Here is a 17,912-nt window from a genome sequence, read left to right as displayed (position 1 = left end):
GTCTTAGTATCAACTCTAAGGCAAAAGAGAGGCTAGGGCTAGGCAATTGGAATAAGTGAGTTGCCCAAGGCCACACAAGTAGGTAGTATCTGAGGTCAGATTTGAACCCAGGTTGTCCTGACTCGAGTCCTGGCATTCTATTCATTTTGCTATCTATCTGCCCCTTTCTCAGGCTCTTTTGCTATAACTTTGTCCAAGCCATGCCAGTTAACAGTTGATGCCTCCCAGGGCTCTGTGCAGAGCCCTCTTCTCTTCTTTCTCTAAATATTTTGCTTGATCTCATTAGCTCCCATGGATTCAATGATCATCTCCATGCTGATTCTCAGATGTACTAATCCAGTCCTACCTTCTCACATGACTTCCAGACTCCAACTATTGGTCACCTTAAAATGGATATCCCATAGACATCTTAAAACTCAATACATTCTCATTACTTTTCTCCCCCAAAACCTCCCCTTTTCCTAACTCACTTATTAGAGTGGAGGGTACCATCATTCTTCTAATCACTTTCTCAAGCTCAAAACTAGGTTATTATCTTCAAATCCTCACTCTCTCACCACCAAGTCTTGTTGATTTTATCTTTGCATGTCTTCTTTCTCTATTTATCCTCATTACTTCATGACTCAGCTAATTCAACTGCCTTTTGATTAGTGATTCAAGTTTTTCCTTATTCTAGTCAATCCTCCATTTAATTATCACACTGATATCCTAAAGTAGAGATCTATTTCATTCTGCATACTAAATTCCAGTGGCTTCCCATTGCCTTCAAAATAAAATATAAAATCCTGTTTGCCTTTCAAAATCCTTTATAACCTGACCCCCTGCATCTTCCTAGACTTTTTATACTTTACCCACCCCCATGATAACCCCACGTTCAAGTGACACTGGCCCCTTGTGCTTTTCTTCTGGCAAGAGAATGCAGCATCTTCTTGGAGTCTGCCCTGGAAGCCATGCATTTTCAACTTGTCACCCATTCCTGATCTGGAACACCTCATCTTTGCCTCCTAGCTTCTCTGGCTTCCTTTCAAGTCTCAGCTAAAATCCTACCTCCTACAAGAAAACTTCCCCAGTCATTTTAAATCTTATTCCCTTCCTTCAGTTGATTATTTCCAATTTTTCCTGTATATATATATCTTGTTTATTGTTGTCTGCATGTTGTCTCCCCATTAGTTTGCCATTTGCCTTTCTTTGTGTCTCCAGGGATTAGCACATACTGTAGGTACTTAATAAATGCCTGTTGACTAAGTAACAGAAATTAAATTTTAGACAAATCCAGGGTCCTTTTTTTAAACAATGTTAAACAAAAAAGTTACCAGATTCCATTATTAATTCCATTAATTCCATGTTAATTCCATTAACATCTGAGCTGAAATACAGGTAGGCTTTGAACAAAAATGTGTATAAGATCTTTTAGAAAGGAGAATCAAAGTTTTGGGAAGAGAAACAAAATTTAGTGAAGAGACTGGACAGGATGAAGTAGAAGTCCTATTCTGATGCTTCATCAAAATGTGGAATTGATCCTAAACTGATAAAGACTATGCCAGCAGAGTATAATAAGCTCTAGAAGATTTTATCAAGCTGGAAAAATTCTGAGTGTGGTCCCTTCAATAGAATGGATCTGCTGGACAAGTTAGGTATAGTGGGGTTCTAGAATTTTGAGGTCATGGTTAGTCTATATCACAAAGCATAATTTCAGGGTTCATTTTCCTTCCTCCTATCTTCCATTTCCCTTTGGACACATTTCATAAGTGGCTCTCTAGGTTTTCAAAGAAACTACCTCCTACTCAGTTAAAACCTGGAAAGGTAACAGATGAAGATAATGAGGAAATAAGGGTTATAGGATAGAAGACTGATAAGACTTTAGTGAATGTTTCTATTGGAAATGTATTAGGACTTCTTGGTTCAAAGTGCCCAAGGAAGGCCCAAAACATGACCACCATTCCAATTGGTAACATCTTTATTTAATTTTATTTTTAAAATTCTGAACACCAAACAAAACTGACATTTCTAGTTCACAGAATACTGGATTTGGATCAGAGACCAACTTAATTTGGAATACTACCTCAGACAGCAGCTGTGTGACCCTGGGCAATTCACTTAATTTCTCTGGGTCTCAGTTTTTTCAACTGTAAAATTAGAGACTTATGCTCAGTGACTTCCATCTCTAAATCTTATGATCCTTATGATCATAATCCTTATGATTCCTATATACAGAACAGGGAAGATTGTAAATGAAATTGTAAATCTGTTATATGTTCTTTAAGATATATAATAAATTCAGCATTTTTGCCTGATGATTTTCAAAACTGTCTGACTTGTCAATGTTTCTTCCTTTCCTCTTTCCTTCTATTCTTTTCTTTTTGGCAAAATAACAGTATCCCCTGTCCTCCCCTCTTCCCCCCCATGAATAAAAAGGAAAAAACAAAATTCTTATAACATGCACACAAATTTCCAAACAAATTCTTACATTGATAGTATCCAAATGTCTCATTTTGTTCTTTGGCAATGTATATCTTGTATAAGCACAGTTATTTCCATATTGACTACTCTAGTAGAATGTGAGCTCTTTGAGGGAAGGGGCTGTTTTTACCTATTTTTTTGTATCCCCAGAGTTTAGCACAGAATCTGGCACATAGTAAACACTCATTAAATGCTTATTGCCAATTGACTATAATGCTAAATGTTAACAAGGTCTTTCCTCAATGTTAACTAATCCCGTACTTAAGTTTGTTACAAGGAAATCACCTTAAAAGACTGATAAATATTAATTTAAGGTCGCCAAGGAATCAGCTATGTAATTCCTAAATGAAAACTTAAATCAGCAGTCAATCTTTTATGGAGTTTAATTACAATAGGAGGAAGTAATTAGAGAGAGAGAGAGAGAGAGAGAGAGAAAAGGGAGAGAAGGAAATAGGGCTTAAATACCCCTTCTGTTTAGGCTGGGCCAAAAGGCCCAAGCCCTTAGATAGCTGGGGCAAAGAAAAGAGATCAGTCCCTATTACTCACGTGACCAAAATGGAGAAACAGTCTCAGAGGCCCCCACTTTCAGCTTCCTTCAGAGCAAGCTTCTCAGAGCAACTTCTCCACCCCCCCCCCAGTCTTCAGACCCCCCTATCTTTAAGGAAACCATCCAAGTTCCCTCCCCTCAGTCCTCACATCTACCAATCACCTGTCCATCAATTTCCCTGTGCCAATGGAGGCTCTAGCTTAACCCAGGACCGCCCAGAGGTCTCTGGCTTTTGCACATGTCTGTTGAAGGTCATATTTTCAAATAATTAAATCTTTGATCCTTTGCTACAGCCCTTTCTAAATCCTGTTAACCTGAGTAGGGTAGAGATTGGAATAATTAAATTTTGATCTAGGCTGCAGCCCTTACTCAATCCTGTTAGGACTGAATAGGGTGGAGATTGATTCCAAGTATCTCCATTGTATCAATTCTAAAATCAATCATGACTCAAAGAAATTCCTGTTCTATGCTTAAGCATAGGTCAAAGTCCTTTCCATTGTTCAGCAAAAGGTTTCTGTCCTAAAGTAATCTTAAGAAGGTAGGAGAAGGAACCTCCCATGCCAATGGGGTTCACATTCCAATAGTCAAGACCCATTATCAATAGGAAATTTTTCAAGTATGAAATTTCCCAATGGTGAAATTTCCAACATTTATAAGTCTAAGAAATTTTGAGGTTTACAAGTTCAATGACATCTCTCCAAATTGCTTCAAATATCCTGGCATCCCAATTTAGCTTCATATTCTTTTCCTTCTAGTACCCCTGCTGTGAGCCTGCTGACATCTTCCTTTCCTTAGTATCACTGCAGCTTTCAAATAAACAAATGATACTCCCATCACCTCAGTATATATGCATGAAAATATATACACAGAAATGTTTGTATATAGAGCAGATACATATTTAATCCCCAAATTCTTAGTGTAGTTTTAAGTTCTAATGGCTTAAAACTACACTAAGATGTTTGGTATGTCCTGTGTGTATAATACACACAGATTTATGTATATGTATGTATGTATATGTATATATAACATATATATCTCACCTACCTCCCAGCATTGCTGTAAGAATGAGATAATATTCATAAAATGCCATATAAATATTATCATTATGCTAGTAACAGCAGATAGCTAAATGCATAAAGTGCTGGACTTGGGAGTCAGGGAGAGTTCACATCCAGCCTTACACACTTACTAGCTGTGTGACCCTGGGAAAGTTACTTAGCCTGGGTCCTTTCATCCATAAAACTGTTAATAAAAGTGTTAACTTGGAAATAACACAGAACTATTAAATAGTCAGAAAAACCAAGTCTTTAATCAGGATAAGGATAAGTCCAAATTGGCCCTTTACTCAGAGTCCGCGCCACAACCTTTTCAGGGTACAAACCCTGGACTCTGGGGTTATTATCCCTAAGGAGTGCCACAAGGCTAGACGACAACTCTGAGATACAAAAGAATTTGGGGAACCTATATACCATTTGGGAAAGCCAGGGTTAGGGAAAGATGATTGACATCACTATAGCTACAAAGAAAATAGGAGTGTTCAAACTACACTGACAGGGTACCCTCTAGCTTGGGACAGGAATCATAGCTAGAGGCTAGGGTATAAGAGAAGGGGCTACCTACAATGGATACTAAAGGATGGTTCCCGCCCAGGTGTGGATCTTCTTGGGAAAGGTTCAAATACAATAGGGGAGACTACCTAAAACAAAGAACGTCTTTAGCATATGCTCATCTCACCCAACCAGGATTGTCAATCCCCTGAGGGTCTCCCACTCAGTCTGAAACTGCTAACTTGAGATCCCCTTCAGGGTAGATTCCATGGGAACTGGGAACAAGTACAAGCTTTGGGGTCTCCAGTCTACAAGCTAGTCCTGAAACTTGGGGTTCATCAGATCCCACTAGGCCACAAGTTTGGGATTCCTAAATTCCACGTTGACAAAAGCATCTACTTCACACTTGTAATGAGAAGCAAAGTAGGTAACATATGTAGTGTTTTGCAATCCGTAAAATGTTATTGAGGCTAACTATTATCATGCTGATTTCTCTGAGATCCGTTTCCTTTCCCCTCACCTCTACATTCTACAATGCCCTCAAACCAGTCTCTCCCAGGGATTTTGTATTGAAGAATCTAATAAAAACGAATATTTCCGAGATCAAAATCTCAGAGTTCAAAAGGTCTGACCTCCCTTCCCACCCAGGGTTGGCCCAACTCCTCCTCCAGGGATCAGAACCTGAAAGGGCATTCTTGAGATCATTCATCCCTTCCAGGGCAGTGCTTAACTTTGGGGTGCAGGGGCAGAACTAAAGTCCCAACACCTCTAAGAAGCCTTCGGTTCCCTCCAAATGCTCGGAGTGGTCTCTGGAGGCCCTCTAAAGCCTCCCCGTCAACTACAGTAGGGGATTCAGCTACCAGATTGTCCGGAAGGGGGGGTCCAGAGCTTGCTAGGGACTCAGAGCTGGGGAAATGGGGGGCAAAGGTTAGGCCTGGAGCCCTACGAAGAGGCAGGAATGAGGTGAAGGACGACAGGTGGCAATAGCCGGCGAATTCGCGGAGCCCACCTCCGTCTGCCTTTACCACCAAATAAGAACCAAGGCAGCAAGGGCGCTAACCCAACTCTCCAGCGCGGTTCGGCTTCTCTCTCTGCGAGCATGCGTGGAGACGGGAAGGCAGAGCCCCGGGCGACTGTCAAACTACAATTCCCAGCGTGCCCCATTCCGCCGTAGTCAGTTTTTAGTTATTTTGAGCAGTGCCTGATTACAATTAGATGGGGTTTTTTTTGGCTTTCTGGTTTGCCTCTCTGCTTAGGGGTAGATAATCTTGTCGTTTTCCTTTTGACGAATTTTGATTGTAATTCTGCTCCATTTAATCTTTATTTTAAAATAAATCACAGGCCACAAGCCCCCTAAGGGTACTCTCTCTTCGAAATCAAAGGACCCAGTCCTAAACTCCACACCCTAACTAGCCCTTCCGCCTTCCTATTGGCCAATGGATGGAAGGCGGTCCAAACACCTCATCTTCCAATGTGTGGAAGCGCTGAGGCCACGTTCCTTCACTGTAAAGAATCTGCCAAATGGTGATGGTGACTTTTGATTGGGTTGGTACAAATTAAGGTGGAGGAAAGGGGGAAGTAAGACTGCGCAGGTGCAGGCAAGAGGGTGAAGGTGGGCGGGAAAAATAGAGTGACGTGATACCTGCCACCCCTTCCGACCCTTTTAATTTGGCTGAGGCAGGGAAACTGGGGCTATAGTGAAGAAACCCAGTCATTCCAATTTGGGGAAAGTCCAGGACAATCTTTTGGCTTTTTCAGCAGAACTTTTTTTCTTGCTGTTTTTCTCTGCTAGAAGAGTGTAAGAGTTAAGGGGACACCTTGGCACCAATTTTATCTTAATGACATCCAGTATTTGGGAGGAGATAATAGGACCCTCCCCCACTCTTCCCTCCGATTTCCACCTTTCCTTCTTCCCTACCCCTCGTAGAAGAGCTTGGGGGGGAGGGGAAGTGAAGTAATAATAATTAATGAATTATTAATTTGCTGAGGTGTCCATCCCCATCTAGGATGCTGCTACGTTCTTCTCTGGGCAGAAGAGGGAAGACAGTATAATGGGCTAAGAAACTGGTTTGGCGATTCCGAGTGGGTGAGTGGTAGGTCCCAGCACGTGCAGCGCCAAGAAGCGCGAGATTGATAGGTTGAGTGCGCAGGCGTGGCTTACGGGGAGGAAGGAGGCGGGGTTGCGAGGCAGCAGGGCTAGGAGCCAGGCGGAGGCCGCAGACGTTCAGTCCCAGGAGCCAGGGACGGGGTGTGAGGAAGCTCTTCCCATCGGCCCTACGCCGACGGTTGGTGGGCGTGCGCGACGGATACGGGTGGGAGGGAGATCGTTGCGAAGGAGACGGGGTGTCACTTTGAAAGCGGTGGTTCCCTTTTTTAAAAAGCCTGTAGCCGTTAAGTTTGTTCTGTCCCTGGTGCGGGCACAACAGGGGGCGTGGGGCGGAGTGCGCACGCGCTGTGTGTCTGGTCGCGCGCGTTGGGAGGGGTGGAGGAAAAAGCGCAGGCTCGGTTGGTTTCTTACTCAGTTCGGGTCGCGCGGGCAGCTTGTTTTGGTCTCGCGCGGGTTAGTGGAGACGCGAGAGAATAAGGGAAGAGCGGGGTTACGCGCGCACTGGGAGAAGGGGCGGGGAGGAAGAAGGGGAAGGGGGGGTGCAGGCCCCCGATCTCCCTCGTTAGCTTAGTCGGGGGAGGGGGGGAAGAGATGATCGAGATGGCAGCTGAGAAGGAGCCGTTCCTCGTGCCGGCCCCGCCGCCCCTTAAATCTGATTCCAGTGGTGGCGGTGGCACTCTGGTGCAGCCACACCGCGAGGCCTCCTCCGGAGAGCTCTGCGGCGGGACAGCTCAGGGAACAAGCCCACATATACCCACAGTATCAGGCAGGGAGGGCTTCCCGGCCCCGTCCCCCCCTAGGGCTGGCCAGAATCCGCATCGAGGTGGCGGCTCGATGGCGCAGGGGGAGGCCCGACAGCCTGAAGCTCATGGAGAGGCCCCTCCCCCTGACATGGAGGAGGAGCGAAGGGGATGGGGCGGGGCAGAGCTAGGGCCCCCAGCACCCCCCAGGCAGCGCAATGGCTTCCAGCCCCATAGGCCTCCTGGGGGCGGTGGGAGCAAGAGGAGGAATAGCTGTAATGTGGGTGGCTTCAAGCATCCAGCCTTCAAGAGGCGTAGGCGAGTTAACTCGGACTGTGACCCAGTCTTGCCCTCCAATTTTCTCCTGGGGGGCAATATCTTCGATCCTTTGAATCTGAATAGCCTCCTGGACGAGGAGGTAAGTCGGGCACTTAATGCTGAGACTCCCAAGTCCTCCCCACTGCCAGCTAAGGGGAGGGACCCTGTGGAGATCCTCATTCCCAAGGACATCACTGACCCACTCAGCCTCAATGCTTGCACTGATGAGGCCCAAGTGGTTCGTGCCTCACCACTCAAGACTGGTAGGAAGCGACATCGACATCGTGGACAGCACCACCAGCAACAGGCAGGAGGGCCTGGGGGGAATGACCCAACCTCCTCTGCACTTCCCCCAACTTCCACCACTCCCTCACTGCATGGGGAGGCCACCCCCCAGCAGCTGCAACAACGACAGAAGTCCCAAGGCCGGGATGGCCCTCAGCCTTATGAACTGAACACTGCCATCAACTGCAGGGATGAAGTAGTGTCCCCCCTCCTGCCTGCCCCACAGGACCCCCCAGGCACTCGTGCAACCCCTTCAACTGCTGCAACTACACCTGCTCCCTTGTCTTCTTCCTCCCGACATCGGAAACGACGTAGGACTTCCAGCAAGTCTGAGTCAGGAGCCAGGGCTGGGGGCCAGGGCCCTAAGGAGAAAGGCAGAGCAAGTGGGGGAGGCCGCCATCATCATCACACTCTGCCTGCCACTGGTTTCAAGAAGCAGCAAAGTAAATTCCAGTATGGGAACTATTGTAAGTACTATGGCTATCGAAACCCAAATTGTGAGGATGGAAGGCTTAGGGTGATGAGGCCTGAATGGTTCCAGGGCCGTGATGTACTGGACCTAGGCTGCAATGTAGGCCACCTGACTCTAAGCATTGCTTGCAAGTGGGGCCCAGCTCGAGTAGTGGGTGTAGACATCGATGCCAGGCTCATACACTCTGCTCGTCAGAATATCCGACATTATCTATCTGAAGAACTTCGGCTCACACCCCAGTCACCTGAAGGAGTTCAAGGGCCAGAGGGTGGTAAAGGGACTGCTACCACCCGAAAGAAGAGCTGCTTCCCAGCCTCACTGACTGCCAGTCGGGGCCCCATTGCTGCACCCCAAGTGCCTCTGGATGGGGCTGATGCCTCCATATTTCCCAACAATGTTGTCTTCATCACGGTAAGGAAACCTAATAGCTGTTAGAATAAGGGACATTTTTGCAGACTGTTTAGTGAGGCATGATAGGAGAGAGAGAAGTGGCAGGACTGGGTAGGAGCAAATCTCATTTTCTATACCCTGAACTGCAGCTTGGGAACTCAGAATTGAAAAAAAGGCTAAGGCCTGTACTGATAGAGCCTTGACTTCCAATGATATTCCCTTGACTTGATATACCACTTTCCCCATGAATTCAGGGTGCTTGCTTACAGGGTATTGAGTATGGGGCTCCTAATCCCTATTGCACCCTTAAAATAAGTGCAGGCAAGGCTCAGGGGTACCTCAAATTACTAAAGTGGGGATTTGGGATTATTCTATTGAGTATTTTAACCTGGCAAAAACCTGACCTCAGAGATACATACTCCAGGAGAATACTCAGATGACAGGTATCTGGCCTAGTGCCTCTTCCTGTGCTTTTCAGGTTGGATAGAGCAGAGGATTAGTTGCCCTCTTCTACTGTAAACTTATGCTTATCTTCATGAGAAAGCTCCCTGCAGTCAACTTTTCTCATTGAGTTTATATATTTAGTGGTCAGAAAACTACCCAGGAGAAAAACCAAAAAAAAATTGTAAGAAAAGATTATAGATCTAACCCCTAGAAAGAATCTTTGAAGTCAAAGATCCCCTTGGACTAGTCCATCTCCTTCATTTTGCAAATGAAATTAAGTGCTTTGCATTAATTTGGTCACACAAGTAGTCTTAAACTTCTTACTTCAAGATCTATAGAATTGGGAAGGGGAAATGACAATATAGTGTCTTCCAGGCATTAGGGATATGTCTTTGTACCCACAAACATTAAATTTTAGACTGAAGAAAACTCTCTTGAAACTGGGGGGGGGTCAGTCAGGGAGTGGAGAGTTGGGGGGGGGGTGACTATGGGGAAAAGCCTGGAGGGGCTGCCAAGGACTTCATGAGGTAATGCTTCTTTAGCCCAGGGAAAATTGGTGTGGGAGGGAGATAAGTACAGGAACTGGGTCAAGGCTGTATACTAGGCCTTTCTCCCTGTGCTGACCTTGCCCATCCCTTAAGATAACTAATCATTTCTGGCAGTTTGTTTGTGGTATGGCCTCCCTACTGTCTATACTCTTTCCTTGTGCTTTCTGTTCTGCCAGTGAGGCAGAGGTGCTGAAGCAGTAACTCCCAATTAGGCAAGTGTGGTACCCTCAGTAAGCTTGTTTGAAAGGCAGTTAGAACCACAGATTAAAACCTGCCCTCATTAATTTGAGACCCTCATAGTGGAATAAAGGAATGGAGATTACTGGTTTCCCTATGTTGACCTTTATCCAAAAAACTTGCCTTCTCAGGGTAATTATGTGTTAGATCGAGATGAATTGGTAGAGGCCCAAGCTCCTGAGTATGATGTGGTACTCTGTCTCAGCCTCACCAAATGGGTGCATCTGAACTGGGGTGATGAGGGACTGAAGCGCATGTTTCGAAGAATCTACCGACACCTGCGACCTGGGGGCATTCTGGTTTTAGAGCCCCAGCCTTGGTCATCCTATGGCAAGAGGAAGACACTTACAGTAAGTTGGGCCCTAGGGTAAAGTGAAAAGGGATCATTCTCAAGAAGTGGGGGTTGAGGAGATTGTACAGGTTAAATGGGGCCCTTGGCTAAAACTCTTTGCTAAGAGTGGGACTGAATTAGTCAATAACATTATTAAGAACTTAATATGCCTGGCATTTGCAAAAAAAGATTAGTACTTGTCTCTTCCTAGGAAACTATCTACAAGAACTATTATCGAATTCAACTGAAACCTGAGCAGTTCAGTTCCTACTTGACATCCCCTGAGGTTGGCTTCTCCAGCTATGAGCTTGTGGCCACACCCCATAACTCTTCCAAAGGTGAGATCCAGACTGTCTTGATCTTAATGGGGGGTGTGGAGGTTGGGGGGACTTAAGGTGGATAACATCTCCCAGCTTGGTTAAGGAAAAGTAGAAATTATGGGGAGGTCTTAAATTACAACAGTTGTCTCTGTATTATTTGCTACCAATACTTGTTTGAAGACAAATGACCCGAGTTCTGTAAATGCTACTACATTTTCTTTTATAGTCTTACTCCTCCTGACCCATACCTTTTCCCTACAGGCTTCCAGCGTCCTGTGTACCTGTTCCACAAGGCTAATTCCCCTAGCCACTGAAGAGTTCTCCAAGGACAATGATTATTAGAGGCTGCTCTATGTTACTGAGGACTTGGGGGGTGGGGGGGTGGAGAAAAGTTCTACCCATGGCTTGCTCCTCTTCCCGATACCTAATCTGTTTTCCTGCCAGTATCTTTAAGAGGGAGCCTACCAACCTCCAGCACCCTAAGCAGCAGGCACAACTGGACTAAAGGTTGCCACCTCTTTTTCCCCACAGCCTAGTAGGCTGGATGGTGTGGACCATGAACCCTTGTTTTAGTAAGGGGAGGTGGGTGTTCAAATCTCAGTTGCTCTGGGCCTTCCCTTTTGGTCCCTTCCCTACCTACCCCTTGGATTCCTAGCCCCTGGTGGGCACCCAGGCCACGTTTCAGTGGACCAACCTAGGAAGGGTAGCACCAGATGCTGCAGCAGAAGTCCCCTCTAGATGGTCCTTGTATGATGGGGGGAAGAGAGGGTTTGGGATGAAAGCAGCACAATAAACCTGATATTGAAGGCAGTGACCCCTAAACGTAATTCTCTTACTTAAGATACCCGCAAAGGAATCTAGGTAGGGAGTATAACCCTTCCCCTTTGCAAAAGATGTCCCAGGCTGGTGTATTAGAGGCTTGTTGAAGGAATGGGGGGCATTGAAGATAACAATGGACTGAAATTCCTGTAAAAGAATAGGGTTTTTATTGACTAGAGAGGTGTGGAGTATTCAAATTCAGATTTTTCTGGAAATAAGTAACTTTCCAGAACTTCATACTAGGGAAAAGTGGTAGATAGGTGCCTCTGCTGAGGTAGATCCTTTAGCTTCAAATGTGGTCATGCATAAGAAGAGAACAGATAAGGCTGCTTTAAGGACAATAGATGGAGAGTAAATCAACTTTTGTCTCTACCTATTCTATTTCATGTAAATGGGGAAATTTCTGGGTTCCTGTTTGGTTAAGGGAGAAGCTAGCTATCTTCACACTGCTATCCATCTTCATGTTCTTTTCACCTTTCCCCTTGGAGGGATCACACCTAGAGTATGAGGGGTAGCAGAGTAGTAATGAGAAATTTCCCAAGAGTTTTTACCAGGCTATGCCTTACTGATTACCAACCTTTCCCAAATCCTCAGAAAAAAAAGTTCACTTATCAAAAAACTTTATTTCTATAAAACCCAATGTAAAGGACAATCCCAACATGTGCACCCTCCCTCCCACCACTACAAAAATAAAAGTGAAGACAATCCTGTAAGACTACGTATCCCACCGTCTGAGAGTCTGGTGCATGAGGAAAGTATCCTCTGCAGGATGGGGCTGTGGCCTGAGCTTCAAGAGAGGGAACCCTTCAAGTATTAAATGTGGAGACTCATGGGCCAGTGACTGAGGATCACATAAGATGCTTAGTTCTGGACCTGCCGCTGGAACCTCCTGTTTGGGTGGGAATACAAGTCAGGCACAACAATAGGGAAAGTTTTATAGCAGGCAAAAGAGATAGAAGGGGACTGGGTCTGAGACCTGATTTTAGAAGACATCTCCTTTCCCTGGCCCCCTCCATACCAAACGTAAACCTTTACCTTGTGGGGTGGGACCTGAGGCTGTGGTGGAAGCAAGGCCAGTCTTTCCATCAACGCAGCATTCAACACTTGCTCCTTTGGAACCTGCAGACTCACCAGATCCCGGTAGAGCCTTTGGGATCTAGGCACATTAAGACCTGATGGGAAGAGGTAGTGCCTACTGACAATGGGGGTTGAGCCACCCCTGGACCTATAACCCCTATCCCTTGGTGGGAAACTCAGCTACCATCAACCATAGCTCCCTTACCCTCTGATATGTTTTCCTCCATCTCACAACGACTTAGGAAGGAACTTTTCAACTGTTCCCCTGCAGCCTTCAGGGCATCAAACTGCCCCAGAGCTGTGGCCTCTCTAACAGACTCCAGTTGTTGTCCCAGGGCCAGAGTACTTTGAAGTCCCGGGGACTCGAGGGATGTTAAGGCTTCACACTTCTCCAAAAGTTCACCTGTGGATAGCTTTCCCTGTGATGGGGACGCTCTGGAAGAGGGAGACTGACCTGGGGAGGCCAGGTGGAAGCGAACCTGAAGAAAGATTGACTGGTGATGTGGGAGGCTCCGGGAGGTCCAAGGAGGGAGGGACAAGGGCGCTATACAAAATAGGGAGTAAAGTTTAACTGATTATAAGTGTACGCTTAGCCATGGAGATCAAGAAAGTAAGTAAGGCAGAGGACAAGTGAGGATGCCTGGGATAGAAACTGGGAGATCAGGTGTGAGGTAGGGATGAAGAACGAGAGAGGTGAGGCCTCCTCACCTGCCGCGCTCTCTGCCGTCCTCTCCGCCCCTCGGCCCGAGCTCCCTCCCGCCGCAAGATAGAGCAGGGCTGTTCAGGGCTTCTGGAGCCAGGACTCAAGCTCAGGTCCAGTCCAGGCTCGGGTTCCGGCTTGGAGGCAAAGGGTTCGGGCTCTACTCCTGGAGCCCCCAGGGACACCCCCTCCACCCAGGGCCTTCCGAGCCTCCCCTTGCCCCGGCTCAACATCATCCGGGAAATATCAACGGGAAAGAAAAAGTCGGAGGACCAGCAGACAGAGGCCTTCCGGCAGAGACGCCGCAACCTGAACCCGTTAGCGCTTCAAAAAGAAGGCGGGGAGAACAACTCCCGCCCAAGTTCACGCGTCACTTCTCCCTCGAGTTTTTCAACAGCGTTTCCGCCCCGAAGTGACATGAAACCCCTCCCTTGGGTTAGATAGAAGAGCTTCCCGACCAATCAAAAGATGATGAGGATTGACTACTCCTACTCTGGTTCTCTCTGTAGTCCCTGGGCATGACGCAAAGCCCGAGGGGCGGGGAGGAGGGACGGACAAACGGAAGCGAACGAATGGCTGCCAGCCGCACCGCCTTCTATGACGTTACGCGAGAATGTTCAACTGCCAGAGGACCTTTGCTCTCTTTCCTTCACCTTACCAGGTATAAATTGACGGTGGCCTTCTTGACTAGTGCCTCAGTGCTTCGCATGAAAAACGATGAAAGAAGTTTAGTCCTTCGCCCATTCCTAAACCTAGAACAGCTTACAAACGCAGAGTGACCAAGTACTCCGCATATAACAGACAGATAAACGTCCAATCCTTTATGCTTCCTGATCTGATCCCGGGTGAATGAAGGTTCATTTGCCTTATCTTCATGACCACATTTTAGAGTTGCCTCATAGCACTGCCTCCCAATATATGTATTAAATAAAGGAGCCTAGAATAATTACGTTGATTCCCTGACATAATTTCTCTTATCTATTCATTTTCACCAGTAGGCCTGTAAGAAGGAAATTTTAGGTATAACCCCAGTCAGTCCATTTTAAGGATGAAAAAATAAGTTAGGCTTAGGTAAGTAACTTGACTAGGGTCACACAGCTAGCTAGTTTTAGAGGGGATCACCCAGCTCTTATTTCATTCCCAGTTCCCAACATTCATTCCACTCCATATACCACACTGCCTCTTCTATGAAGTATACTGGAAGATGTATATATAGGCCTTTATCTGGGTTTCGTTTTGTTCAAAATAGATAACGTTCTCCCTCTTTCCCCTCTTTCCCCCCCTCCCCCCCATATAGCTGTGTTCTCAAAAAAACCAGATAAGTACTGCTAACCATCAAAATAGACTCCAGTCTACTGTAAATTGTGGTCTAAGCCATCAGTAAGAACCCTAGACTAACACAGGGACTAGGGTCCATCCTAGAAGATACTATGAAGGTCATTTTCTGTTTGGCTGTTACTCTCCCCTGAAGTTTCTCTAGGAATATATCCTGATACATGTAGGGCATATAACTTATGGACAGGTTTTCTCACATTTGAGTAAACGGGCTCTCTAGCTATATAAAGCACTCAAGATACTAAATATACAGGACAGCCTTTATTTCACCCACCAGAAAATGTACACCCTGCAAAAGACTTAGAGGAGCCTATGAAAATCTAGATGTATATAAAGCTCTCACATGGTCCATCAGATCTCCTAGAAGAGAACTTTACTTGAACTATCCAGCAGGAGAACACTGTAACATTACAAAAAATTCCATCTCCTACAGAGACCCAATCCTTCCTAAGGTTTATAGTGCCACCCAGTAATTTAACACTCCTCTGGAAGGTATTTTAAGGACTACTGAATAATCAGTCCTCTTCTCATTATTCCTTCAGTAGCCCTAAAAACTCCCTGACATTGTTCTTCAAAAAAAGTGATGCATAGTAATTTTGTAAGATGTCCTCTTTTCTCATAAGATCATAAAGCCACAGGAAATTCCCTTCTGTCTCTAGAGAGAATTGCCAGAATTCTTGAACTTAGGCTTATCCCCAAGGCAAAGTGCAGGACATCTCTTCTTTACAAACCTATATTATGGGATCTCTACAAATCTATATTCTACTTACTAGGGAATTTGATCCCCCTTCCTATATCTTGGGCTTGAGGTTCATGAACATTATCTATGAACTAAACACAGTTGCCACTGCCATGTACTTTTTCAGAAACTCATCATTTCCCTAGCTACCTTCTCTGAGTTAGGGAAGTCTGCATGATGTGAGATGAAGAGAAGGAGGGAAGAGTGGAATGACCTCAATTTTTTTTTCAATGATGTATGAGTCAAGGATAGTAAAGAGAACAGGGGAAGGGGATGTCATGTGATACCTAAGGAGAAAACACTACTGTGAAGGATGGGATAGTGTGAATCTTAAAAACTACTCAGACTGTACTTTAGAAGATTTTATTTAGCTATTTCCTTATTGTAACAATGGAGATACTTGGTCTAACAAGAATCAGGAATGTCTTGGGAACTTTACATTACTCCACCCATACTTAGACATACTTTAGGGGAAGATAAAGTTGTAAACTCCTGATTGAACAATGAAGGTACTTAATTCATACCTTATAGTGAAGCTAGAACTTTAAGTTAAGTCTATTTTTAGATCTAATACAAAAGGATGTTAAGTACCTATAAAGGTTAAATTAATCACAAAAAGGTCAAGTAACTCACAAAAGGTAAGCTTAACAAAGAAGTATGAAGTACTCAAAAGATATAATCTAACCAGAGAAGGTGAAAACTAAAGAGTGGTGAGAACTAAAGAATAGGCAGTCCTGGAAAAAGTGTCTACTGTTATTGGTATACGTAAAAATTGGGGGGGGGGGTGACATAAGAGAAAATTCTCTTTAAAAGGAGGCTAAAAAAGTCAGTTGAGGAGTTCTGAACTCAGTTCACGAGATTGAGTTCAGTGGAAGACTGGAACCCAGCTTGGAGATGGTCTTGTGGTGAGTGATAAGACTGACTCCCTTTCCCTTAGGCTCAGGGAGGCCACTTTGGCCAAGGCCTTTAACTACTGCCTGGCTCATCCTGAGCCAGAGAAGTTTAAATTAATTCTCTCTCTCTCTCTCTCTCTCTCTCTCTCTCTCTCTCTCTCTCTCTCTCTCTCTCTCTCTCTTTTCCTTAATTCCTTCTCTCTAAATTAATTAAAATCTCCATAGTTCCCAGCTGACTTGGGTATTTTATTATTTGGGAATCATCCCTGGTGACCAAATTATTTAGATTTAAGTCAAAACACTAAAAAGATTTAAGAGAAGACAACATGGAATTATAACTAGTTAATTACAGGATCAAGACTGAGTTGGAAAGAAAGTGAGCAGAGCAGGGGTAACAGTCTAAGAAAGTACTGAGATGGGGGAAGTTAGGTGGTCTTAGTGGATTGGGAGCCAGGCCTAGAGACAATAGGTTCTGGGTTCAAATTTGGACTTAGATATTCCCTTGCTGTGTGACCTTGGACAAGTCATTTAACTCCCACTGCCTAGACCTTACTGCTCTTCTGTCTGGATACCAATACTCAGTATTGATTCTAAGAAGAAAGATTCTAAGAAGGGTTAAAAAAAAAAGACTGAAAGAGACAGAGGTTTGAGCTCATAGTGAAGATGAAGAATAGATTTAGAAGGCTCAGAACCAAGGGAGAGATGGAGTGATAGGAGGCTACAATCAGAAAAAGGAATGTCAGAACTTTTGATCATAGAAATGAAACATTTGTGGGTTGTGGTGTGATCTAGATATAACTGTTCCTCTATTCCTCTTTCTCAGGCAAAGTAGAGGATTTGGTTGAGGGGTTTGGGAAGATTGAAGAACTAAGAGGGTAATGTTTGATAGAGCATCAGTATGTTTATTAAGACTTAGCATAAGGGCAAACATTGGAGTGGACATGAAGATGATGTACTGTGTTTCTGGAAGAATGAGGAAGAAAGATCTAGAAGCTTGTAGACAGCTGTGCTGATATGGATTGGGTGATAAAATGATTGAGCTTCCAAGATAGAGTAGATGAATGATGTCAGCAAAGGAAATGGCATTGGGGAAACAAGGATTATTCCAAGTCAAGGGAGTATGAGAGAAGGCACAGTTCTAGTGCTGGAAAAGAAGATAGCAAGGAGTGCAGTGTAATCTGGGACAACACAGTTCTCTGTCAGTGCCCAGAGAGTGGCATATGATGGAAGGAACATAAGAAAAGATCCAAAGTAGAGATGTTTGCTAGTTATAAGATAGGTTCCAAGAGGACATAATCGAAGGGACTGGAAGAGTTGGAGTAGAACAAAGGAAGGGCAAGGTTCAGGAAGATGGAGGATGAGAGAACAGGAAGGACTGGGGAGGGGGAATGGTTTCATGCCAAGTATTAAGAGAGTAACAGATGGTGGACATTTTTTAGCCAAAGCAGGTAACAGTGAATGTGAGCAACTCTGCTGAAGATAACAAATTATTATAAAGTGCACAGTCTTGGCTGAGAACAGTATGATCAGGGCAAAGGGCCTGGTTAATGGACATAACTGACATAAAAGGACAGGAGCATCCTAGAAAAGAAACATGTTTACA

The 17,912-nt window shown here is 45.0% G+C and overlaps 2 protein-coding genes across 2 annotated transcripts; one reads left to right on the top strand and one right to left on the bottom strand.

Moving 5' to 3' along the window:
• Nucleotides 1-6,218: 6,218 nt before the first annotated feature.
• On the top strand, nucleotides 6,219-11,556 carry MEPCE (methylphosphate capping enzyme). Its single transcript, XM_001367011.5, has 4 exons — nucleotides 6,219-8,887; nucleotides 10,227-10,445; nucleotides 10,638-10,764; nucleotides 11,008-11,556. The coding sequence occupies exons 1-4, from the start codon at nucleotides 7,253-7,255 to the stop codon at nucleotides 11,058-11,060; spliced, it is 2,034 nt and encodes a 677-aa protein (XP_001367048.1). The 5' UTR covers nucleotides 6,219-7,252; the 3' UTR covers nucleotides 11,061-11,556.
• A 615-nt stretch (nucleotides 11,557-12,171) lies between these two features.
• Nucleotides 12,172-14,167, bottom strand: PPP1R35 (protein phosphatase 1 regulatory subunit 35). The gene is made up of 4 exons (XM_001371897.4): nucleotides 13,351-14,167; nucleotides 12,848-13,121; nucleotides 12,601-12,737; nucleotides 12,172-12,454 (listed from the first exon to the last, which is right to left on the bottom strand). The coding sequence occupies exons 1-4, from the start codon at nucleotides 13,576-13,578 to the stop codon at nucleotides 12,281-12,283; spliced, it is 813 nt and encodes a 270-aa protein (XP_001371934.3). The 5' UTR covers nucleotides 13,579-14,167; the 3' UTR covers nucleotides 12,172-12,280.
• Between the last annotated feature and the right edge of the window lie 3,745 nt (nucleotides 14,168-17,912).

This window comes from Monodelphis domestica, chromosome 2, assembly GCF_027887165.1.
Source record: "Monodelphis domestica isolate mMonDom1 chromosome 2, mMonDom1.pri, whole genome shotgun sequence".
Classification (NCBI taxonomy): domain Eukaryota; kingdom Metazoa; phylum Chordata; class Mammalia; order Didelphimorphia; family Didelphidae; genus Monodelphis; species Monodelphis domestica.
Note: the sequence above shows the minus strand (reverse complement) of the source record. Positions and strands in the feature narration are given on the sequence as shown.